This window comes from Somniosus microcephalus, chromosome 32, assembly GCF_052327205.1.
Source record: "Somniosus microcephalus isolate GS21.2 chromosome 32, FLI_Smic_1.0, whole genome shotgun sequence".
Lineage (NCBI taxonomy): Eukaryota > Metazoa > Chordata > Chondrichthyes > Squaliformes > Somniosidae > Somniosus > Somniosus microcephalus.
The window spans coordinates 8300505-8326608 of NC_141018.1; the positions used below are offsets into that span (position 1 = coordinate 8300505).

A 26104-nucleotide genomic window follows, 5' to 3' on the forward strand; every position below is an offset into this window, starting at 1 on the left:
ATTTTGGCAGTTAGACAATCTATACCATCATTTTCTTGCAATGTTTCACACAGCTGATATCAAAGCAAAGATTATGCCCTCTCCTACCTTATCAGACTGAGCCTCCAGTGACTTCAGGTTGTTGGTCACAGTTTTCAACTCTTCTTCAAGCTCAGCAGACTTACTGTTTTAGGTCAGAGCAGAAAAAGGAGGAAAACAAAAAAAACAGGGCAGAGAGAGAGAGAGAGAGAGAGAGAGAGAAAGGAAGAGTGACAGAGACAAAGAGAGAGAGAGAGAAAGAGACAGACAGAAAATAAAGACAGAGCGAAGAGACAGCAAGGGGGGGGGGGAGACAGAGAGAGACAGAGAGAGACAGAGAGAGACAACGCACACGCAGGGCAGAAAGAGGGAGAGAGAGAACAAAGGAGAAAAAAAAGATAGAAAGTACGAGAGCAAGAAAGTGAAAAAAGAGAAAGAAAAAGAGATTTAACGAAATAGCTATTATAGGAGCACAAAAGGGTAGCCTTAAAGCAGCTGACTCCTTCAGAATCTAATCCATTTTAAATGAGCCAGATCTCTAGTCACTTCTCACCTATAATAGGACATAGATGCAGGAATTCCTTACCCAAGGAAAACAAGTTTGTAAGTTTTCTTGAAAAAAAAAATCAACTGCTTTTAGGCCACTGCTGAAGGAAATAAAACATCAGGACTGAAAACACAACACCAAGATTGCAGAATGCAGAGCAGGCAGCAGAGAGGGGAGTCAGCGAGTCCTTCCTAAACACCAAGGCAGTACTCATTCCGCACAAAGTGAACCCACAAGTGTTGAGAGAGCGCGCGGCAGCACAGCGTGGTGGGAGCCAGGCTGCAGAGTGTATTAGTTCCAGTACCTTGCCTTCTGCCGCCACTAAAGATTTCAAGGTTTGGTCCATTATCCTAACCTCCTCTTCCACTCGGCGAGCTCGACTAACAGATCACGAGAAATGCACATGGCCACAAAACAGTGTGCAATGAAAGCATGCAGTGAAGAAGAGACAACACGTTAAAAACCCCAAACGGGATACAGCCAAGACATTTAATATCTGGATGAGTTTCATCGGTGCCTTAATTCTTTGAGTACAGGGCTCTGATCGTACTGTGGATGGAGTACATTCTCAAATAATTGATTATTTTCATAACCAACAAGTTCAGGTCCCATGTTACAAAAAGGAGAACCGTGAGGATTTTTTTTTTTTAAATAAATAAATCAAGCTGAGATTTGCAGTCATCGTACTCAAAGACTTAATTTTTCAAGTCGCTTTGCATTTCATGTTAAGCATGTTTTAATGGCTGGATTTTTGAAAGCACTTTAGTTTCACAGATGCACAGGAGTGAAAACTATACGTACGATTCAGAGAGCTCTGCTCGCTCCTCAGTCCGCTCCAGGTCACTCTCAATGATGACCAGTTTACGCGCAACCTGAAGAGATAAAATACGAGAGTCAGCCGAAGGCTTCAGAGACCTTTCCGAAGACAGCACAGCTTCCGCCAACCGTCACGGGACAGGATGGGGTGGATTTCCCTCCTTGGGGGGGGGGGGGGGGGGGGGGGGGAATGAGGACACACGAGCTTGGTGGGACAAAAGCTCGTTAAGCGCAAATTCAGGCACAATCGGCTCAGGATTGTCCGTAGAATCAAAGAATGATACAGCACAGGAGGCCATTCGGCCCATCGTGCCGGTGCCAGCTTTGTTGGGTATCAAGGGATATGGAGCAAAAGGTGGGTCGATGGAGTTGAGGTACAGATCAGCCATGATTTGACAATGACTGAACAGCCACAGGGGGCTGAATGAGTGGGAACAGGGGTGGGCCAATGTATTAAATTTAACATTTTAGACAGCTGTATATAGACTTAGACAAGTTCTCAATTTCCTTCATTTTAACATCAGCACTATGAATCTATCGCTCTGGCTTCATCCTCCACACAACACTCGGGGTCACACAAACGACTAACCTCTTCATATTTGCGGTCAGCCTCCTCTGCAATGTGCTTGGCCTCCTTGAGCTGGATCTCCTGCAGTTCCATCTTCTCCTCGTCCTTCAAGGCCCTGTTCTCAATAACCTTCATGCCTCTGAGAAAGGAAAGCCAAGAAAACATGGAGAGGAGCATCACACCACAGAAAGCAACAATGCCCATCGTTATACAGAGGAGCCGCCATTGTTGGCCGGGGGTCACGACCCCAAAATCAATTGGGGGTCAGCCAACGCAGGTTTGGAGGGCAGGATCCTCTCCTCACCCATCTTCAGCCGCCAGGTTTGGCCTGCAGTCAGTGCGTTTCCTGGCTTGGCCTTTGGACCAGGTGTGTCGGCATTCCCCACCTCCGTCCCCGTCCCGCCCAGTTGGTCAAACCTAGCCCCGCCACTGTTGTTATCGATGGCATCAAGCTTCATATTCTTTCCCCCTCTTCCCCCCTCCCCCCCCACCCCACCCCACCCCCAATGACGATACATAAAAAAGGGAAGAAAAGTTCAATGGTAGCACTTCCTACTCAAACTATTTCTCCTTTTACAGAAAAAAAGGTCAAATTTCTTGCCGAGATGGAGACCAAGGTGAAGACTCCTTCCATGCTGGACCTTGCCAATAATGCCAATTATGGGGGGCAGCCCAATAAAATGGGGTCTGGGGCAACACTTCAAACTGTTCAGAGAACCTTGAAAGGAGCAACACGGAGTGTAGTTAGCCCCAGGGAAGTCGGACAAGGTTAACTGCACAGACATGGTTGAACAGAAACACGATTCCCCATCATCCATCTTCACCAGCATAATGCGAGTGTACCAATAGGAGAGGATTGGGAAGAAACTTGACCTCAGATGCCATTCTAGTCGGTGCAACATTGTGTGACACAACTTAACGAGTTGAGGGGAAAACAAAATGAATACAAGATCACCTCCAATGATTTAGTCCAATAATAATGCTCCCTTTAAGTATTGCTTTTGTAAGTCAAGTTCCACTCCCAAGTTTTAAAATTCTTAATATGCACAAACACACACAGCTTCAGGGGAATAAAACTACAAACCACACCCCCTACTCCTTCAGTTCTCTCCCCCTCCCAAAAGCTGTGCTGACACCAGAGTGGTAATTCTTTGCTCCGAGCCTGGATAATGAGATGATGGAAAGTATCCAAACCAAGCCCTATCGTGTTGTGATAATGTCCACTCTGCTTCCCGCAGAAGCAGCCACCCGGCTTGATTTCTGGTCCGCCCCCGGCGGGTGTGGGGCAGAGGCTAGCCATGGCGCCCCAACTACTGTCCCAGCAACGTGTACCCGACACCAGGAGATGGCGCCCCACCCGCCCTGCCCCCTCACCCCCAAAGAGCTTTCTTTTGGGTAATGCCAAAAGAGGGAACAATTTCCTGGACACCTTCCGGTTTCCAGGATGTCCATCTGCATCAGAAGGCACACAAGTGCCAACGTTTTCCCTCTCCGCTCCATCTCGGGCAACTCAACAGAGCTTCAAAGCCCATCAGCCACGGAGTGTCAGTACCCAGCGGAGTGTGGAAATCCACCTCCAGGGCAGGGTTAAGGTTTTGGGTCTTTTAGTACCAGCGCTAACAGAATAGACCTGAAACCCTGGATTTGTGGGTAAAAAGAAAAAGCAGAATTTGGTTAAAAGTAACAACTTGCTCAGGGTCAAACTTTGTCTGATTATGTTCCTGTCAAACACCTTGGGATGTTTTACTACATTAACAGAAGAAATAGGAGCAGGAGTAGGCCATTTGGCCCCTTGCGCCTGCTCCACCATTTAATGAGATCATGGCTGATCTGATCTTGGGCTCAGCTCCACTTCCCTGCCCGCTCCCCATAACCCTCGACTCCACTATTGTTCAAAAATCTGTCTATCTCCACCTTAAATATATTCAATGACTCAGCCTCCACAGCTCTCTGGGCAGAGAATTCCACAGATTTACGATTAAAGGCGTGATATAAATACAAATCATGTCTTAATGAAACTTAATAAAACTAATTTTTCAGTCACTTGATTCTTAAAAAGAGTTTTTTTTTAAACCTATAAGAGGTCAACAGTTATAGCATGGGCCTATCATTATACATTCAACTATGAGCGAGAGACTGGCAGAATGTTTCAGTAACCTGTAACAGCAAGAGATAAAACCTACGTTGGCGCCGTGATCAGGCACTTTAATTCGGCAACACAACTGCTCACCTCTCGCTCTCATCTGCGGCCTTCTCAGCCTCCTCCAGTTTCTGCAGAGCGGTAGCCAGACGCTCCTGGGCCCTGTCCAACTCCTCTTCAACTAGCTGGATACGTCTGTTCAGCGAGGCGACATCGGCTTCAGCCTAGGGCGGACGGGGGTGGGGGGTGGGCCCAAAACAAAAACGGTCAAAAGCCCAGGACAAACACAAGGTGGCACAACACACTCGATAACAAGAGACCGCTTGGAAGGGTAAGCGGTTCACAGGCACGGTCCACCTTTACTGATTGCTGTGTCATTCCTTACCTTCTAACTTTTTTTTTTTTTAAATTGGGATCTTCCCATGCATTTTAGCTTGGAATGAAAAAATAATAAAAGATCATATTTGGCCCAGACCAAAGTAACCCTGCACTTAAAGGGAGAAACAGTATCTGTTTTTTTTATTATCTCCAGTCATTAGAATGGAGGAATTGTCTTACAAACAATATTCTGAGTTGTAACTTATTTATCATGAACACTTCACCAGGAAGTGAAATATCTGGCAGTATAATACAAGGAAGGAGTTTCAAAACAGATATTATTTAGGGCTGATCCAACTCTGCAACTTTTCCAACAATCAGTTCCAGCTACACACACCCCAAGGTCAGCTGGACGAACGGGGTCATTTAGGTAAGGTCATGGGATCCTAGGTCACCTTCCTGCTGCATTACTACTGCAGATTTACATAAAATGAAATCCAGACCATAAAAGGCAATAGCAGGCCCAGCTCTGCACAGAAGATTCATGGGAAGCGGCTTTCAATCATTAACTCACCAAGCTAGCCTTCATCTTTTACATAGTATTTACAGCACAGAAACAGGCCATGCGGCCCAACAGGCCCATGGCGGGGTTTATCCACACGAGTTCCTCCCCCCCCCTTCATCTCAACCCATCAGCATAACCTTCTATTCCTTCCCCTTCAACATACCTATACTATTTGCCTCAACTACTCCCTGTGGTAGCGAGTTGCACATTCACACCACTGAGTAGAGAAGTTTCTCCTGAATTCCTTATTGGATTTATTAGGAACTATCTTATATTTATGACCTAGTTTTAGATTCACAAAACTTTTACTTTAGTTTACACAATAAACTACAGAAAACTCTTTTATCCAGCACCGACGTGGTGCCGGTTTATCAAAAAGTCCGGATTACAGAAAGGTATAGTAAAAGGTATGAGAGCCACAGATCCAGGCGTTCCTGTTGCATAGCAACAGTTGCAGGAACCCCGGTTACAGGGCCACAGATCCAGAACGGCCACTAATATGAAGTAAAAACTTACCTGAACCTACTCCTGAATTTTGCCGGTTAACAGAGATTTCCGGTTATTTAGGTGCTGGTAAATCGAGAGTTTCCTGTATTACAATTAATTTCCTTGAACTGTGCAATTGGCGATGAAATTTTTCAGTCTGTGCTCAGTGAGGAAGACCTGGGTGGGGAGGGGGCGATAAATCTCAGTCCTCACCCACACAGGCAGTGATCTGGCCGAGCAATTTAAGACGAGAGGTTGAAGATGGGAGACTGGCCAGGAGTGCATTGGAATAGTCAAGCCTGGAGGTGACAAAAGCATGGATGAGGGTTTCAGCAGCAGATAGGCTGAGGCAGTGGCTGCAACAGGCAACCGCCCTAGTGCATTCTCCACCCTACCCCATTTTAATTGACAGGAACATTCTACAAGATTATTCCCAGATAAGATAAAGGAAATTCCAAAATATTCATTCACCCTCACAATTCAACCCTGGCCGACCGCCCTCCAGACAACATTCCCTTCCCTTCCCCCGCCCTCCCAGCTTCTCCCTCCGCAGCACAAGAACAATTCTATCCCGTGGAGCTTTTGAATCTTCAGTTATTCCCGTGCCTACAATTTACAATCGTGTGGATAGCACGTACTGACCCAGCCGCCCACACCGCAATCAGTTCACCAACCGGATGGAGTTATACTACAAGTTGTGCAATGAGGCACGTGGACAAAGATAAGAGCGAGCAGCAGCGTAATTGGCCACCGGCACTTCCCACCGAGCGACCGGAGACTTTGCCGCCTGCTCCCGTATGCGTTTTACCTGCCTCTACTTTTGGGGGCCAGTGGTTTAGTGGGCTAGACCTCCTGGCTCATCACATCAGGGGCATGGGCACACATCCCAGCACTTCCCGACGACAGTGATTCCTGTTAATGCGACACAGTGTAACATTTCACAGCCAGGTAGCAACAAGCACCTGCGCCATTGCACACTCACCACGATCCCAAGCCAGGCTGCGTTTGGGAAGACTGAGTCGGCATGACGATTTGATTTAATATTTGCCATTCCCTTATTCTCCAATATAAAATCAGAGCGCAGGAGACCATTCGGCCCATCCTGCCTGTGCCGGCTCTCCAATTAGTCCCACTCCCCCGCTCTTTCCCCACAGCCCTGCAATTATTTCCCCTTCAAGTATTTCTCCAATTCCCTTTTGAAAACTACCATTGAATCTGCTTCCGCCACCCTTTCAGGCAGCGCATTCCAGATCACAACAACTCGCTGCGTAAAAAATAATCTCCTATTCGCCCCAGATTCGTTTGACTTATCTTAAATCGGTGTCCTTTGGTTACCGACCCTACCAGTAGAAACAGTGTCTTCCTATCTACGCTATCAAAACACTAAATTTGGAACACCTCTTAAATCTCCCCATAACTTCCTCCGCTCCAAGGAGAACAATCCCAGTCTCTCCACATAACTGAAATCCCTCATCCCTGGTACCATTCTAGTAAATCTCCTCTGCACCCTCTCCCAGGCCTGGACATCCCTCCTAAAGTGCGGTGCCCAGAATCGGACAACACTCCAGCGGGGGCCTAACTGGTGATGTATAAAAGATTTAGCATAAAGTCCTTGTTTTTGTACTCCATGCCTCTCTTTATAAAGGCCCAGGATCCAGCATGCCTTTTTAAAAAAAAAAAACAGCTTTCTCAACTTGTCCCGTCACCTTCAAAGATTTGTGTATCTCTCACTCGAACCTATCGCCACATTACAAAAAGGCACTGAATGAGGAAGCTGACACCTCATGGCCCAACCGATAACAAAAATCATTTGAGTTTGGCAAGCTACAGACTTTTTTTTTTAAAAAAGGAACTTAAAAAAAAAATTAATGATTGTACGTCAAGTGACCCAAGAAACTATTATCCCAGCCGTGTTTAGAAGTGATTTCACACAGCAGCCTTTGCCATTACAGAATCAGATAAGGTTCGACTAGAGCTTCTCCCCACCGAGACCACACCTCATTTTATTTGGGTTCTCAAAGTTTATCATTCCGAAGGGGCTAAAGGTCAGTGCAACTTCCTGCAGCATTGATGATACTCTGCATGAGACATGTTGCCCAACACCAGCCCTGCTCCTCAACAGCTCCCATGCGGCCAAGTGTCAGCAAAGGATTTGCTGTCCATATATGGTCACACAACACACCATTACATCACTGCACCTCTGCAAGAATACTGAATGTGCACCAAGACCCAGAGCCAATTATCTTTAAGATTCTCTCTTTAAAAAAAAACAAAATGTCCAAGCTGGTTCGCAAAAGATGATATCTACAAAACACATATGCTCTGCCTGGCAGTAGAGATTAAAAGAAAATAATAAAATGCCATTAGTTAAGTGCTGCAGTGCCACAGCAGGTTCATAAGAATCTGGAGAAATACAGATTAAGCAGTTCACCTACAAACAGCAAACTATTAACCCATCTTTTCCAAGTGCTGTCCTACTCCAGCTTTCAGTTTCCCTGCACCCCACCCCCCCCTTCCTCATTTATACTTTCTTTATTATTAGAATGGGCCTTGCCTACCAAAGGAGATTCCACTCGCATGTGATGCCCCAGGAGCTTTTGTTCGTTTGGTCAGGAGCCCTTAAACAAACAGCCCTGGGTTGAACTTATTAAGCCCTGCGGCTAGCTCGGCTTTGTACTGCCCACCAACTAAACGGAGAGGCCAGCTTCAAGCAAAGCAGTTGATTAAATCAAACCAGCCCCCCCAAACAGCACAAGCCACATCAAAAAACGGGAAAAGCATGGAGACTTCCTAGAGCCGATTTATCCGAAGTTTAGCACAGATCTCTCCACCTTCATTTGGGTGGCCAAGTCCGGAATCAAAACCACAACTCAATGTACTGCAATTAAACAGATTAACCTTTCAATGAACTCATTGCGATAACTAAGCTATACCATCATGACCACAAATCAGCAAACCAACTTCCTGAATCTAGATATAACCTTCAATCCCAGAAAAACTAGCTCCAGCCTCAAAACAAAACTAGGATACAAAACCCAGTAAAGATTTAGTCGAGAAAAAAAATTTCAATTAATGGCTAATCTGCAATTAGGAGAATTTTTTCAAAGCTGCTTTGAAAATGTGTATTTCTAGACTGGCTGCGGCATGTTTAGGAAATAGACATCTTGGTGTTGCTCCTTTAATCGTAAATGGTCTCGACTCTCCCTCAGAATAACACGGTCATTTCTAAACAGGTAGGTTAGGTCCTGTGAAATAGGCCAGTTTATGTCCTTGCTGGTTGCAATTCGCCCAGGGTTACATTGTTGCCGCTGCGGAGCCTCAGGCTCCCAGTTCCGCAAGTCCCAGTCCTCCCACCCAGTCCCCAATCCCAATCCCCCCAGACCACAGCCCCAGTCCTCCCACCCAGTCCCCATGCCCCCAGTCCCCAATCCCAATCCCCCCAGACCTCCCACCCAGTCCCCAATCCCAATCCCCGCAGACCACAGCCCCAGTCCCAATCCCCAACCCTCCCACCCAGTCCCAATCCCCATGCCCCAACCCTCCCACCCAGTCCCCATGCCCCAACCCTCCCAGACCACAGCCCCAGTCTCAATCCCCAACCCCAGTCCTCCCACCCAGTCCCCAATCCCCCCCAGACCACAGCCCCAATCCCCAACCCTCCCACCCAGTCCCCAATCCCCCCCAGACCACAGCCCCAATCCCCAACCCTCTCACCCAGTCCCCAATCCAGTCCCAGCCCCAATGCCCCCAGTCCCAACGCCTCCAGTCCCAGCCCCAAGGTGACTGTCTCTCACTTGCTCTCGGCACTGTCGCTCTGTGTCCACCTCCCTCTGCAGCCTCTCCGCTTTCTCCTCCGCCACATCTGTCTGGTCCTGCAAACTCTTAATCTTCCTCCTGACTGCATCCACCGAGGTCGCGCTGGCCATGGTTTATCTCCTGCGTTACTTGTAGTTTTCCCCCCGGTTACTTCCCCTTCCCTCCTCCCCTGAATTTTCTTTTTTAAAGAGCTCTTGGAGGAAAAAAAAATTGCCGTGGAGAAAAAAAATCTCCACTCCCGGCTCTGAATGCACTTAGCACCGGAAGTAACCCAGCTTTTAACCCTCTCCCTCCCACAAAGAAAATGTAAAACACAGCATTAAAATATTTGCAAAGCAAGTGAGAGTCTGCAATTCAAATTATAACCTTTCTGGGTCGTTGCATTTGAAAATGGATTTGATTTTGTTGCACATTTTTTAGCTGGTAGTCGCCACACCTTCAAATGCACATTCTGGGAGTTTTCACATTCCGAGGTGCAGCACACCGGAGTGCGCCTCCTACAGGATTACAGAGAGCGGGATCTCCTCACTGTTAGCCACACAATCCCTGCAATTCTTTCTTTTCTTGGTTTATTAAATAGTGGCAGTTTGCCCTGTAAACATTATTGATTTACCTGTAAAAAATTATTGTATTTATATTGTTGACCATAAAGCTGTTTTTTGAGGCTTTATCCTTTTCATTGTGGTCAATGAATGTAATGGATTTACTATGTAATTGGTGAGTTGTATAAGTACTGTTGTACTTGAATGTTAAAAAAAAAGGACAACAGGTAATACCAAGCAAAAATGAAGAGTCACTAGATTGCCAATAGGATTGGCGTAAAATTGTTTTTCACTATGGGTTAATAATACTGTTAATATTATTGGTTTATCTATAAAATTTACCACTGCATTTATACTGTTAACCCTAAAGCTGTTTTTAAGGCTTTGTTTTATTGCGGCTAATGAATGTAATGGATGTATTATGTAAATGATGAATTGTAACAAGTACTACCATATTTAAATAAATATGTTTAATAATAAAAAAAAATCCCTGCACACAGCTTGGGAAAAGGTCTTCAACATCTCAACTAATGTATTTGCTCCAGGACATGTCAGCAAAGGCTGCAGATATTCTCATACACCACTCAGAGCGTCTGCTGCATTCAGCATGTCAGCTGTGGCTCAGTGGGCAGCACCCTCGCCTCGGTGTCAGAAGGTTGTGGGTTCAAGTCCCACCCCAGAGACTTGAGCTAGGCTGACACTCGCAGTGCAGTGCTGAGGGAGTGCTACACTGTCGGAGGTGCCGTCGTTCGGATGAGACGTTAAACCGAGGCCCCGTCTGGTTCTCCTGGGTGGACGTAAAAGATCCCAAGGCACTATTTTGAAGAAGAGCAGGGGAGTTCTCCCCAGTGTCCTGGCCAATATTTATCCCTCAATCAACATAACAAAAACAGATTATCCGGTCATTATCGCATAGCTGTTTGTTGGAGCTTGCTGTGCACAAATTGGCTGCCGCGTTTCCCACATTACAACAGTGACTACACCTTAAAAGTACTTCATTGACTGTAAAGCACGTATGGTGGTCGTGGAAGGCGCTATATAAATGCTAGTCTTTTTCATGACACACTGAAAGGACAGAAACTGCTGGAGACACTCAGCAGCCTCTGTGGAGAGAGAAACATTTCAGGTCTGTCACCCTTCCTCAGAACATCTGGTCACAGACCTGAAACGTTAACTCTGTTTCTCTCTCCACAGACGCTGCTGAGTATTTCCAGCATTTTCTGTTTTTATTTCAGATTTTGCTTTTGCACATTGAAAGGACAATGTCCGACCATCAAGCATTTTATTAAATGAAAAAAGCTAAGGAACGGATTGGCATTTGACCTCAGGATGTCCCAAAGTGCTTTACAACCAATGAAGTACTTTTTGAAGTGTAGTCACTGTTGTAATGTAGGAAATGTAAACTGGCTGCCGCGTTTCCCATATTACAACAGTGACTATGCTTCAAAAGTACCTCATTGGCTGTAAAGCTCTTTGGGATGTCTTGAGGTTATGAAAGGCGCTATAGAAATGCAAGTCCTTCTTTTAGAGTAGAAGGATGATCCTTCCTTGGGCCTGTGCCCACGAGTGCCGAGAGCTGGCACTGAGTGCCCACAGTGGGGGAAATGCTGCATCCCCAGCACTGATATCTGGCACCTTGACAGACACAAAAGCTCATGAAAATCTGCATGAATTCATTACAGTGTGGAGCTACAACTGGTGTCAATGTCCCCAAACCACAGAAAAAGGGGAAGGGATTAGGGAAACCAGTCAGGACTGTCACTCCTGATTCCAGTTCCCTCGTCCCCCTCACCCCTTTCTGAAAAGTGCACGCTCTGAAGTTGGTTGCGGATAAGACTGGAATCATCTGTGGCACTCTCTTACTGCCATTTGTTAGTCCCCAGTACAAGTTACACAAGAAATTGTGAGCACTTGCGTCAGACCCCCATGGATTGATGCCCAGTTAGTGTTCACCACCTTCAGGAGAGGAGGAGACAACAGCACTCTCTGTCCGTGAGCCCCAGGGGTCAGACTGTGCTCTCTGTCCGTGAGCCCCAGGGGTCAGACTGTGCTCTCTCTGTCCGTGAGCCCCAGGGGTCAGACTGTGCTCTCTCTGTCCGTGAGCCCCAGGGGTCAGACTGTGCTCTCTGTCCGTGAGTCCCAGGGGTCAGACTGTGCTCTCTGTCCGTGAGCCCCAGGGGTCAGACTGTGCTCTCTGTCCGTGAGCCCCAGGGGTCAGACTGTGCTCTCTCTGTCCGTGAGCCCCAGGGGTCAGACTGTGCTCTCTGTCCGTGAGCCCCAGGGGTCAGACTGTGCTCTCTGTCCGGGAGCCCCAGGGGTCAGACTGTGCTCTCTGTCCGTGAGCCCCAGGGGTCAGACTGTGCTCTCTGTCCGTGAGCCCCAGGGGTCAGACTGTGCTCTCTGTCCGTGAGCCCCAGGGGTCAGACTGTGCTCTCTGTCCGTGAGCCCCAGGGGTCAGACTGTGCTCTCTGTCCAGAGACCCAGGGGTCAGACTGTGCTCTCTGTCCGTGAGTCCCAGGGTCAGACTGTGCTCTCTCTGTCCGTGAGCCCCAGGGGTCAGACTGTGCTCTCTGTCCGTGAGTCCCAGGGGTCAGACTGTGCTCTCTGTCCGGGAGCCCCAGGGGTCAGACTGTGCTCTCTGTCCGGGAGTCCCAGGGGTCAGACTGTGCTCTCTGTCCGGGAGTCCCAGGGGTCAGACTGTGCTCTCTGTCCGGGAGTCCCAGGGGTCAGACTGTGCTCTCTGTCCAGAGACCCAGGGGTCAGACTGTGCTCTCTCTGTCCGTGAGCCCCAGGGGTCAGACTGTGCTCTCTCTGTCTGTGAGCCCCAGGGGTCAGACTGTGCTCTCTCTGTCCAGAGACCCAGGGGTCAGACTGTGCTCTCTGTCCGTGAGCCCCAGGGGTCAGACTGTGCTCTCTCTGTCCCGGAGCCCCAGGGGTCAGACTGTGCTCTCTCTGTCCCGGAGCCCCAGGGGTCAGACTGTGCTCTCTCTGTCCCGGAGCCCCAGGGGTCAGACTGTGCTCTCTGTCCGTGAGCCCCAGGGGTCAGACTGTGCTCTCTGTCCGTGAGCCCCAGGGGTCAGACTGTGCTCTCTCTGTCTGTGAGCCCCAGGGGTCAGACTGTGCTCTCTGTCCAGAGACCCAGGGGTCAGACTGTGCTCTCTCTGTCCGTGAGCCCCAGGGGTCAGACTGTGCTCTCTCTGTCTGTGAGCCCCAGGGGTCAGACTGTGCTCTCTCTGTCCAGAGACCCAGGGGTCAGACTGTGCTCTCTGTCCGTGAGCCCCAGGGGTCAGACTGTGCTCTCTCTGTCCCGGAGCCCCAGGGGTCAGACTGTGCTCTCTCTGTCCCGGAGCCCCAGGGGTCAGACTGTGCTCTCTCTGTCCCGGAGCCCCAGGGGTCAGACTGTGCTCTCTGTCCGTGAGCCCCAGGGGTCAGACTGTGCTCTCTGTCCGTGAGCCCCAGGGGTCAGACTGTGCTCTCTCTGTCTGTGAGCCCCAGGGGTCAGACTGTGCTCTCTGTCCAGAGACCCAGGGGTCAGACTGTGCTCTCTGTCCGTGAGCCCCAGGGGTCAGACTGTGCTCTCTCTGTCTGTGAGCCCCAGGGGTCAGACTGTGCTCTCTCTGTCTGTGAGCCCCAGGGGTCAGACTGTGCTCTCTCTGTCCGTGAGTCCCAGGGGTCAGACTGTGCTCTCTCTGTCCGTGAGCCCCAGGGGTCAGACTGTGCTCTCTCTGTCCGGGAGCCCCAGGGGTCAGACTGTGCTCTCTCTGTCCGGGAGCCCCAGGGGTCAGACTGTGCTCTCTGTCCGTGAATCCCAGGGGTCAGACTGTGCTCTCTGTCCAGAGACCCAGGGGTCAGACTGTGCTATCTGTCCGTGAGTCCCAGGGGTCAGATTGTGCTCTCTGTCCAGAGACCCATGGGTCAGAGTGTGCTCTCTGTCCAGAGACCCAGGGGTCAGACTGTGCTCTCTCTGTCTGTGAGCCCCAGGGGTCAGACTGTGCTCTCTGTCCGTGAATCCCAGGGGTCAGACTGTGCTCTCTGTCCAGAGACCCAGGGGTCAGACTGTGCTCTCTGTCCGTGAGTCCCAGGGGTCAGATTGTGCTCTCTGTCCAGAGACCCATGGGTCAGACTGTGCTCTCTGTCCAGAGACCCAGGGGTCAGACTGTGCTCTCTCTGTCTGTGAGCCATCTGTCCTGTCTGGGGAGGAGCGATTATAATATGATAGAATTCTTCATTAAGATGGAGAGTGAAGTAGTTGACGCAGAGACTAGGGTCCTGAATTTAAATAAAGGAAACTACGATGGTATGAGGCATGAGTTGGCTCGGATGGATTGGGGAACATTACTTAAAGGGTTGGCAGTGGATAGGCAATGGCAAACATTTAAAGATCGCATGGATGAACTACAGAATTTGTTCATCCCTGTTTGGCATAAAAATAAAACAAAAAAGGTGACTCAACCATGGCTAACAAGGGAAATTAGGGATAACATAGGATCCAAGGAGAGGACATATAATTTGGCTGGAAAAAGCAGCAATCCTGAGGATTGGGAGCAGTTTAGGATTCAACAAAGGAGGACAAAGTGATTAATTAAGAGGGGGAAAATAGATGACGAGAGTAAGCTTGCAGGAAACATAAAAACTGACTGTAAAAGCTTCTATAGATATGTGAAGAGAAAAAGATTGGTGAAGTCAAGCGTAGGTCCCTTGCAGTCAGAATCAGGGGTTTTATAATGGGGAACAAAGAAATGGCAGACCAATTAAATACATACTTTGGTTCTATCTTCACAAAGGAGGACACAAATAACCTCCCAGAGATGTCGGGGAACATAGGGTCTAATGAGAGGGAGGAATTGAATGAAATCAGTATTTGTATGGAAATGGTGTTAGGGAAATTGACGGGATTGAAGGCTGATAAATCCCCAGGGCCTGATAATCTACATCCTAGGGTACTTAAGGAAGTGGCCCTAGAAATAGTAGATGCATTGCTGGTCATCTTCCAAAATTCTATAGGCTCTGGAACAGTTCCCATGGATTGGAGGATAGCTAATATAACCCCACTATTTAAAAAAGGTGGTAAAGAAAAAACTGGGAATTATAGACCGGTAAGCCTGACATTGGTAGTGGGGAAAATGCTAGAGTCCATTATAAAAGATGTAATAGTAGAGCACTTGGAAAACAGTGACAGGATCGGACAAAGTCAACATGGACTTACAAAAGGTAAATCGTGCTTGACTAATCTACTGGAATTTGTTGTGGATGTAACTGGTAGAATAGATAAGGGAGAACCAGTGGATGTGGTGTATTTGGACTTTCAGAAGGCTTTCGATAAGGTCCCGCATAAGAGATTAGCGTGTAAAGTTAAGGCACATGGGATTGGGGGCAAGGTACTGACTTGGATAGAGAACTGGTTGGCAGACAGGAAGCAAAGAGTTGGAATAAATGGGTCTTTTTCCGAGTGGCAGGCAGTGACTAGTGGGGTACCACAGGGATCGGTCCAAGGACCCCAGCTATTCACAATATATATTAATGATCTAGACGAGGGAACTAGATGTAATATCTCCAAGTTTGCAGACGACACAAAGCTGGGTGGGCGTGTGTGCTGTGAGGAGGATGCCAAGAAACTCCAGTATGATTTGGACAGGTTGGGTGATTGGGCAGAAACATGGCAAATGCAGTATAACGTGGATAAATGCGAGGTTATCCACTTTGGTGGCAAAAACAGGAAGGCAGATTATTATCTGAATGGCAATAGATTGGGAGAAGGGGAAGTGCAACGAGACCTGGGTGTCCTTGTGCACCAGTCGCTGAAGGTAAGCATGCAGGTGCAGCAGGCGGTTAAGAAGGCAAATGGTATGTTGGCCTTTGTAGCGAGAGGGTTTGAGTACAGGAACAAGGGTGTCTTGCTGCAGTTATACAGGGCCTTGGTGACGTAAGAAAACTACTAGGCACTTGGTCTAAGCATTAAACAAAGCTTTAATCAACTGTTATACAACATGGCCGTCTAGTTGTGTCCTTCACTAGTTCCTGTTAAGAATGTCCTGCGCAAGCTGGGCCCGTGCCCGAGTATTTATACTCTCCCTGGACAGCGCCACCTGTAGGCCGCTCAGTATTATTTCATAAGTCTTTCTTTCATGAATGACTGATTCATGTCACTTGGTGGGACCACACCTTGAGTATTGTGTGCAGTTTTGGTCGCCTTATCTGAGGAAGGATGTTCTTGCCATGGAGGGAGTGCAGTGAATATTCACCAGGCTGATACCTGCGATGCCAGGAATGACGTATGAGGAGAGATTGGGTCGATTGGGCTTGTACTCGCTAGAGTTTAGAAGAATGAGAGGGGATCTCATTGAAACTTATAAAATTCTAACAGGACTAGACAGGCTAGATGCAGGAAGGATGTTCCCGATGGCGGGGGAGTCCAGAACCAGGGGTCACAGTCTAAAGATAAGGGGTAAGCCATTTAGGACTGAGATGAGGAGGAATTTCTTCACCCAGAGAGTGGTGAACCTGTGGAATTCTTTACCACAGAAGGCAGTTGAGGCCAATTCATTAAATATATTCAAGAAGGAGTTAGATATATTTCTTAAGGCTAAAGGGATCAAGGGATATGGGGAGAAAGCAGGGACAGGGTACTGAATTTGAATGATCAGCCATGATCTCAATAAATGTCAGAACAGGCTTGAGGGGCCGAATGGCCTACTCCTGCTCCTATCTTCTATGTTTCTATGTTTCTATGAGTCCCAGGGATCAGACTGTGCTCTCTCTGTCCTGAGCCCCAGGGGTCAGTCTGTGCTCTCTGTCCCGGAGCCCCAGGGTTCCGACTGTCCACTCTGTCCCAGAGGTCAGACTGTGCTCTCTGTTCTGGAGCCCCAGGGGTCAGATGGTGCTCTCTGTCCCAGAACCCCAGAGGTCAGACTGTGCTCTCTCTGTCCATGAGCCCCAGGGGTCAGACGGTGCTCTCTGTTCCGGAGCCCCAGGGGTCAGACGGTGCTCTCTCTGTCCCGGAGTCCCAGGGGTCAGACTGTACTCTCTGTCCCGGAGTCCCAGGGGTCAGACTGTACTCTCTGTCCCGGAGTCCCAGGGGTCAGACGGTGCTCTCTCTGTCCCGGAGTCCCAGGGGACAGTCTAACCACCAAACCTATTCCCCCAGCTCCCTGACAACTCAGATGGCCTTACCTGAGACAAATAGACTAGGAATGCCCCAGGGTTGGTCCATGGTCTGCGTTTGCCTATCTCAGTTGGGGTGACAGTCAGTATTGACCCCAGTACCCCTGGATTGGGGAGGGGGAGATCAGCCTGCATTCTAATTCCTGATTGTTATCAAGCGACCTCCCCACCCCCTCCTCCTGGAACTATGCACATGGCAGACACTGCGTGAGGGAAGGATGGGGTCTTGGCTGCCAGGCCCCCATGGTGGAATAGCCCACCAATACCCACTGTCAAGGTTCAGACATGATTAATGGCCACTTGGCTGAAGTGCGGGGAAGATGACCAGGGCCCACTGTGTCTCACCACAGCAAGGAGACAAACCCTTCACCAGAGGAGCCAGAATTGCCAGTGAAGGAGAATGGAGAGAAAGGCCTTCCTTCCACCTCTTAGTTTGATGACTTTTTCAATTAAGAACTGTCACTGACCAGAAACTCTTGGCATCTGACTATCATCCATTGATATTTGCAATAAGTGTATTGTCATCCCATTCTAGAAAATGCTCCCCTATCCCACACGATCTGTCTGCTGATAGTTTTGACATACTGGGCAGTATCTGGCAGAGCAACAGAAAGTTCCCCGTATGGTCTGAGTTTCAAAATTTTGGAAGTTTCCTTGAAACATTAAAATAAAAGATTTTTCTGAGTGACAATTCTCTCCCAATTACAATTCTCTTTTTGTGGAAATGTAATGAAATATGTACAACGGTACCATCTCCCAGGCCTGAAAAAAAGAGTCTGAAAACTCTTAAAGGCTCTGGGTGACCTGAAGTGGGCTGTCCCAGAGATTTGGGACGACCACTTCGCTTGTGAAGGGCAGAGACACCCCCCTCAGAGCCTGGGATCTTGCTGCACAGTTCCAGGCAGCTCGGCGACTCCCCGTTCAGGCAGAGAGCAGGTCAGAAACAGCCGAGGTACAAAGTGTAAATCACTGAAAAATTTGAGTGGGATTTACACGTGGCACTTGTTAAAAGAGCTCCGAGTGAATGACATTACTGGGCTGTGTTGGAACTGCTGCCGCCGGTATCCAGTTCAGCCTGGGCTAGGAACGCTGATTCTGTGTTCTCTAGAATGCCAGAGGTATAAGTACTATTCGGAATAGTCCGCATACTTTTCCTTTTAAGGAATATCCCGCACGAACGTAATCCCAACTCGCATTGCAAATCGATGGGAGGGAGTGAACGGGTCCACTGGATCCGCTGCCACAGTCTCCAACTCTCCATATGGGGCGTTTGATGGCATCGTTCTCCAAGACATTTTTATTGCTGCTCTTTTACATATAATGTGGAGGAACGTTGAGTGACGAGCGGGTTTCCCTCTCTGCCAAACATGTTAAACACCCTTGTCCTACAACCGCAGAACTACTTCTCGCCTCTGAATGGAGCAGGTCCCTAGACAACATATATATCTCAACACCATATAAAGCACTGGGCTATATATACACACACTCACACTCGGGGGAGTCTGCATATACTTTCTAATCCTGTCTTAAACCTCCAGGGGTTATTTTTAGGTGCAATCTTGGGGGAGGTGGGGGGTTCTGCAAAACTACTGGGAAAAGGACATTCTTTTAACATCAAAAAGTAAGGGGGGTGACACAGGAACCAGTATTGGTGGCTGCTGCGATTTCTTTTTTTTCGAGCATTAGAACTTGTGAGGAAATCGAGACAGGCGAAAAAGTGGTGGTCGTGCATAGTTTGATACAGAGAGGGTGCAATACTCACATCGGTGGCTTTCTTCTCGGCCAGTTCCAGCTTTTCCTGGGCATCTTTCAGGGCTTCGGAGTATTTGTCCAGCTCGTCCTCAGTACCTTTCAGCTTCTTCTGCAAGGCCAGCAGCTCATCTTCCAGCTGGAGTGTGTGAGTGTGTTTTAGAGAGCAGGAAGGTTTTCAGGCGATGACAGAGAGTAGAGGGAGAGGAGAGGAGAGGGGCGGCGTGGTGTGTGCCAGAGGGAGAGGAGAGGGGGAGAGAGAGAGAGAGAGAGAAAAGCAGAAAGAGGTTTAGAGACAGTTGCTTTCACCCGCACAAATACCTTCGCAGCATTCTCCTCTGCTACCAGCTGCCGCTCCTCAGCCTTGCTGAAATCTTCCAAAAATTTATCCCTCTCATCCTCCACCGCTCGCAATTTCTTCTCCAGCTGCAGGGCATCGTCCTCAAACTACACACACAATTGATGCAGAGATGGTCAGAGCTGTTAAAACACGTTGGGAGCTCCGCGCTGGGTCCAAGCTGCACCCGGAACACTGCACCCTTTAAATTCACACAGAGAGGGGTTTAACATCGCTGCAATTCAAGGGAGAGTTTAACACGGGGGGGGGGGGGGGGGGGGCAGTGCGGCGAATGTCGACACCTTGGTCACTTTTTACAAAGAAAACTTCCTGCAATTCGACAGGGAATTAAGCAGGGACACAGTGTGGCCGCATTCGTAACTTTTTCAAAACGAAAACTGCTGCGGTTCTAGAGGCAACTTTAAAAAAAACTAATATTGCATTTTAATTACAAGTTAACTTTTGCACATTTTAAGTGGAATATTGAGGATTTGTTGCATTAACATCTGGAGTCTGGTCAGCCCAGTCCCTGGCGGTGAGCAGCCCCGGGTCAGTGTTATTTTCATCTAAGGGGAGAGTTGGGTTTCGATCCCCCTCTACACAGAAAGAAGCCAACCTGTTTGCTCCGGTCCTCCGCCGCTTTCTTGTCCGCCTCGGCTTGCTCGGCGCGGTCCAAGGCATTCTCCTTGTCCAGCTTTAACATCTGCATCTTCTTCTTGATGGCGTCCATGGCTGCTGCTGGTGGTGGGGGCTTGTATTTTTTGGAAGGAGAGGGGCTACAACAAGCTCAAAGTTGAAAATAAGGAAGGAAAAGAGGAGAGGGGGAATGCAGAAAGATCTGAGAGGGAGAGAGAGGGAGAGAGACGGTGCTGATCCAGGAGCTGAGCTTGAAGTGCACCAGATCCTGCCCCGGCCTCAGAAATATGTCCTTCGCAGGGGGCAGATTGAATTCCTTACGACATTTAATACTTTTTTGGAAGCCGAGGCAGCTTGTCCCTACCCTATGGCCAATCTTCTTCCTGCATCAGCCCGTTGATTCGTTGCTCTGGGACATTTGACCAGCACCAGCACCGTATATGGGGAGCTGCCTGTGGACTCCCTCTGCCCGTCAGCACATTTCTTCAAACACCAGCGATTAAAAAAATAGGAGACTCCCCCGTCAGGACAGCTCAGGCCAGCAGGGGAAAGGGAGCATGGGTGCCCAGCACCTCTCCTGCCCCCCTTGCCCCCCTCCCTGCACCCAGCACAGGGGCTTCTCCAGGGAACCCCCGCCCTCCACCTCATCTCCAAAATGTGATGCTTCACACACTCCCGAAAATAAACGCTGATTCCAGCCCCCTCACCCCCCTCTCCCCAGAGCCTAGGGAGGCTGCAGCTAGCCACTGGGTCATTGCGATTTACCCCCCTCCCCCCCATCATTACAAACTGCAGCGCTGACTCTACCCGCACTGCCCCCGGGGTACAGACTGAGCCAGCTCTGCCCCCGGGGTACAGACTGAACCCGCTCTGCCCCCTGGGTACAGACTGAACCCACTCTGCCCTGGAGTACAGACTGTGCCCACACTGCCCCCTGGGTACAGACTGTGCCCACTCTGCCCCCTGGGGTACAGACTGACCCCACTCTGCCCTGGAGTACAGACTGTGCCCACACTGCCCCCTGGGTACAGACTGAACCCGCTCTGCCCCCTGGGTACAGACTGAACCCGCTCTGCCCCCTGGGGTACAGGCTGAACCCGCTCTGCCCCCTGGGGTACAGGCTGAACCCGCTCTGTCCCCTGGGTACAGACTGAGCCCGCTCTGCCCCTGGGGTACAGACTGAACCCGCTCTGCCCCTGGGTACAGACTGAACCCGCTCTGCCCCCAGGGTACAGACTGACCCCGCTCTGCCCTGGGGTACAGACTGTACCCGCTCTGCCCCCGGGGTACAGACTGACCCCGCTCTGCCCCCGGGGTACAGACTGACCCCGCTCTGCCCTGGGGTACAGACTGAACCCGCTCTGCCCCCTGGGGTACAGACTGAACCCGCTCTGCCCCTGGGGTACAGACTGAACCCGCTCTGCCCCTGGGGTACAGACTGAACCCACTCTGCCCCCTGGGTACAGACTGAACCCGCTCTGCCCCCTGGGTACAGACTGACCCCGCTCTGCCCCCGGGGTACAGACTGACCCCGCTCTGCCCTGGGGTACAGACTGAACCCGCTCTGCCCCCTGGGGTACAGACTGAACCCGCTCTGCCCCTGGGGTACAGACTGAACCCACTCTGCCCCCTGGGTACAGACTGAACCCGCTCTGCCCCCTGGGTACAGACTGAACCCGCTCTGCCCCCTGGGTACAGACTGAACCCACTCTGCCCTGGGGTACAGACTGAACCCGCTCTGCCCTGGAGTACAGACTGAACCCGCTCTGCCCCCTGGGGTACAGACTGAACCCGCTCTGCCCCCTGGGGTACAGACTGAACCCGCTCTGTCCCCTGGGGTACAGACTGACCCCGCTCTGCCCCCGGGGTACAGACTGACCCCGCTCTGCCCTGGGGTACAGACTGAACCCGCTCTGCCCCCTGGGGTACAGACTGAACCCGCTCTGCCCCTGGGGTACAGACTGAACCCACTCTGCCCCCTGGGTACAGACTGAACCCGCTCTGCCCCCTGGGTACAGACTGAACCCGCTCTGCCCCCTGGGTACAGGCTGAACCCACTCTGCCCCCTGGGGTACAGACTGACCCTGCTCTGCCCCCTGGGGTACAGACTGAACCCGCTCTGCCCCCGGGGTACAGACTGACCCCGCTCTGCCGCTGGGTACAGACTGAACCCGCTCTGCCCTGGGGTACAGACTGAACCCACTCTGCCCTGGGGTACAGACTGAACCCGCTCTGCACCCTGGGGTACAGACTGAACCCGCTCTGCCCCCTGGGTACAGACTGTACCCGCTCTGCCCTGGGGTACAGACTGAACCCGCTCTGCCCTGGGGTACAGACTGAACCTGCTCTGCCCCCTGGGGTACAGGCTGAACCCGCTCTGCCCCCTGGGGTACAGACTGTGCCCACTCTGCCCCCTGGGTACAGACTGAGCCCGCTCTGCCCCCTGGGGTACAGACTGAACCCGCTCTGCCCTGGGGTACAGACTGAACCCGCTCTGCCCCCTGGGTACAGACTGTACCCACTCAGCCCTGGGGTACAGACTGTACCCACTCAGCCCTGGGGTACAGACTGAACCCGCTCTGCCCTGGGGTACAGACTGAACCCGCTCTGCCCTGGGGTACAGGCTGAACCCGCTCTGCCCCCTGGAGTACAGACTGAACCCACTCTGCCCTGGGGTACAGGCTGAACCCGCTCTGCCCCCTGGGGTACAGACTGTGCCCACTCTGCCCCCTGGGTACAGACTGAGCCCACTCTGCCCCCTGGGTACAGACTGAACCCGCTCTGCCCCAGGTACAGACTGAACCCGCTCTGCCCCCTGGGTACGGGCTGTGCCCACTCTGCCCTGGGGTACGGGCTGTGCCCGCTCTGCCCTGGGGTACAGACTGACCCCGCTCTGCCCTGGGGTACAGACTGACCCTGCTCTGCCCTGGGGTACAGGCTGTGCCCACTCTGCCCCCAGGGTACGGGCTGTGCCCACTCTGCCCCCGGGGTACGGGCTGTGCCCGCTCTGCCCCCGGGGTACAGACTGACCCTGTTCTGCCCCCAGGGTACGGGCTGTGCCCGCTCTGCCCTCTCAGTGAATACAGTGAAAGAAACATCATTTTATTGAAAGTCCATGGTACCAGTTGCATGTTTTATGCAAATGTTTATCACAGAAAGCCTTTAATGTTTGCGGTGTGCAGGCAATGTCAGTGCTGTTGGGTGTAGTGAGCTGCACGCTCCTCTCAGCGGTTAATGCATTTCTCAAGTACTTAGGAGCTGTTTGACTTGCCCCGTGAGCTGGTACTGACACAGGACTACATCAACACGTCCAGTAATATTAACTGTGAGGCATTCTCCATGGGCTACAAGTGAGTTTCCATCTTGTGCAGTGGGAGCGGATACAGGATACCGCTCGGAGGATACTTGACTCCGTGCACAGGGTTCTCGAGGGTGCAATCATTTGAACAGGAGCTTGCAAGAGTCAGATCCCTGCACAGGCTGCAGGTGTCCTGGCCGCGAGGCTGCCTCGGTGCCACCGATATATAAAGGAAAAAAGTGGAGACCCAGCAATCAGCAGATGTGCTCGGAGTCGCTGCTCAAGTTGCTGCCCGATGTGATTAGTAATCGAGCTGATCTGATGTTCTACCAGGCAGTGTGAGCAGTGTTTAAGCAGACCGTGGGAGTCAGCCTGTCAGAGTGCCATGGTGTGGTGTTGGAGGGACACCAACTCTCTCCCTTTCTAAACTTGCCATGGCAATACATATTTCATGAAAACTCCACTCTTTTGTCTTACAATGCTGAAATGGAGCCTGGTCTCAGACAAACATTCCGGAAAATCTGAGTCACCCTGAAAAAAAATCTTACCAAAATAAACCGAACCAGAGAAGCTCTTGCTCGGCCTGGCACTGCGATTGTGTTATTTCAGTTGACTGGGACACCCAGAGACACACACTCGGCACTCCAAACCTGCCATTTCAACTAAAATATTGTTTGGAGATTCTAAACCAATTCTTATAGCTTAATATGTTTCAATTAATCCGGTTAGTTGCGAACTGTTCTCCTCACTGGGCAGTCTGGGTGCTACCTTCTTTATTTCATTCTGGTCTTCTTAGCAACTCAGCTCTTGCCGTTTAGCCAGTGGTTCAGTGAGTAGCACACTCACCCCTGAGTCAGAAGGTTGTGGGTTCAAGTCCCGCTCCAGAGACTGGAGCACAGAAATCTAGACTGACATGGGAGTGCTGCACTGTCGGAGGTGCTGTCTTTCGGATGAGACGTTAAACCGAAGCCCCGTCTGCTCGCTCAAGTGGATGTAAAGAGCAGGGGAGTTCTCCCTGGTGTCCTGGTCAATATTTATCCCTCAATCAGCAGATTATCTGGGCACTATCACATTGCTGTTTGTGGGAGCTTGCTGTGTGCCAATTGGCTGCTGCATTTCAACAGTGACTACGTGTCATACAGTCTATAACGGCACAGAAGGAGGCCATTCGGCCCATCAAGTCCGTGCCGGCTCTCTGTCGAGCAATTCTGTCCCCGTAACCCTGCAAGTTTATTTCCTTCAAGTGCCTATCCAGTCTCCCCTTGAAAACATCGAGTGTCTCCGCTTCCACCACTTCCATCAGTAGTGAGTTCCAGGTCATCGCCACCACTCGCTGCGTAAAAAAGTTTTTCCTCACATCCCCCCTGTATCTCTTGCCCAATACCTTAAATCTGTGTCCCCTAGTCGTTGTACCATCAACTAGTGGGAACAGCCTTTCCCCGTCTAACCTATCCAAACCCGTCATAATCTTGTACACCTCTATCAAATCACCCCTCAACCTTTTTTGCTCCAATGAAAACAAATCCAGCTTCTCCAACCTGTCCTTGTAGCTAAGATCCCCCATCCCCGGAACCATTCTGGTAAATCTCCTCTGCACCCTCTCAAGTGACTTCAAAAGTATGTCATTGGCTGTAAAGAATGTTGAGACATCTTGAAAATCACCACATTAATGTAAGTCTTTCTTTCTATCTGACTTAAGGACTACATTATGTGAATTGAGAGGATCCTCCAACAGGCTCAACACTTGTTTTCTGGATTGCAATGGATTCCTTCAGGTGCACTAAGATTGCCTTTGGTGTGGGTGTGAAGTGGTCTAGGGTTTGCCCCAGTGCTAAAACTTGTGATCCAGAGTTAAGGTTTGACTTGACTCTGGAGTGAGACACATTCCTCTAGGAAGTCTCATTCCCATGTCAGGTCAGGGCCTGACTTCTGGTTGGACGATGTGGTCCTGGTCCAGTGCTGCCAGTGATGCTTTTTCTCAGACTCCACGCACACTGTCTGGCATCCCACTATCGTGCTATAATGTGAGGTTAGTTCATTGACACCTGGTGCTCAGCACACTAAGTGCCAATGGGGTCTGGAGGGAGATAGGCTGGTGCCAGCAGGCATTAAAGGGCTGCTAGTCACAGTTAGCGCAGTCCTGGAACTGAGATCATAAAATGGCTGCAGGCAGACAAGAAGTGAGAGTTGTCCTATAATGGGTAATAAGAAAATGGCTGACTTGTTAAACAAGTATTTTATGTCTGTCTTCACAGTGGAGGAAGAAGACAAAATACCTACGATACAAAGGAACCTAAAATAAGTCAAGTGGAGGAATTTAGTGGATTTAATATTAGTAAAAAATGGTAATGGGGGAAATAATGGGACTTAAGATAGACAAATCTCCAGGACCGGAAGGTTTCTACTCCAGGATATTAAAAAGAAACAGGAAATGAAATTACAGATCCATTGTCATAATTTTCCAACGATCCCTAGATTCAGGAATTGTGCCTTTGGATTGGAAAAGTGCAAATGTCACTCCATTATTTAAAAGGTAGAAACTACAGACCTGTCAGTTAACATCAATTGTGGGGCAGATACTAGACTTTATTTTCAGAGGGTAGAGTGACTGAACACTTGGACAAGTATCAGTTGATCAAAGTGAGTCAGCATTGATTTGTGAAGGGTATGTCATGTCTGACTGATCTTGTTGGATTTTTGGAGACAGCCACTAGGATGGTGGATAGGCCACTGTCTATGGGTGTAGGCCATATGGATTTCCAGAAGGCATTTGATAAGGATCCGCACAAAAGATTATTAGCAAAAATGGGAGCACGTGGAATTGGAGGCTTGTGACCTGGGTTGATAATTAATCGGGTGGCAGGAGCTCAGAGAGTAGTGATAAAAAGTTTGTTCTCTGATTGGCAGGATGTGACAAGAGGTATTCCCCAGAGATCTGTACCGGGGCCTGAGCTTTTCACCATATATAATCATGACTTGGATGAAGGAAGAGAGAGTTGTGTATCCAAGTTTTCAAATTGCACTAAGTTGGGAGTAAGTTGTACAGATGGGAGCAGGAAATTACGAAGGGAGTAGACAGACTAAGTGAGGGCGCAAAACTTTGGCAG

The 26104-nt window shown here is 49.9% G+C and overlaps 1 protein-coding gene across 14 annotated transcripts in view; it reads right to left on the reverse strand.

Annotated features, from left to right (window-relative positions):
* Positions 1–20016, reverse strand: part of LOC147097259 (tropomyosin alpha-1 chain) — a 33833-nt gene extending 13817 nt beyond the window's left edge. For 3 of the 14 annotated variants that reach the window (XM_085972067.1, XM_085972073.1, XM_085972066.1), the window contains exons 1-6: positions 19680–20012; positions 19048–19173; positions 4180–4313; positions 1971–2088; positions 1367–1437; positions 88–163 (exon numbers count right to left, since the gene is read on the reverse strand). In XM_085972067.1, the coding sequence (XP_085828193.1) occupies positions 88–163; positions 1367–1437; positions 1971–2088; positions 4180–4313; positions 19048–19173; positions 19680–19793 (639 nt within the window). In that variant the 5' untranslated portion in view covers positions 19794–20012. Of the gene's footprint in view, positions 1–87; positions 946–1366; positions 1438–1970; positions 2089–4179; positions 4314–9252; positions 9400–18739; positions 18866–19047; positions 19174–19679 lie in introns of those variants that run through there. The other 11 variants (XM_085972064.1, XM_085972062.1, XM_085972063.1 and 8 more) reach the window with 7 other exon arrangements.
* Between the last annotated feature and the right edge of the window lie 6088 nt (positions 20017–26104).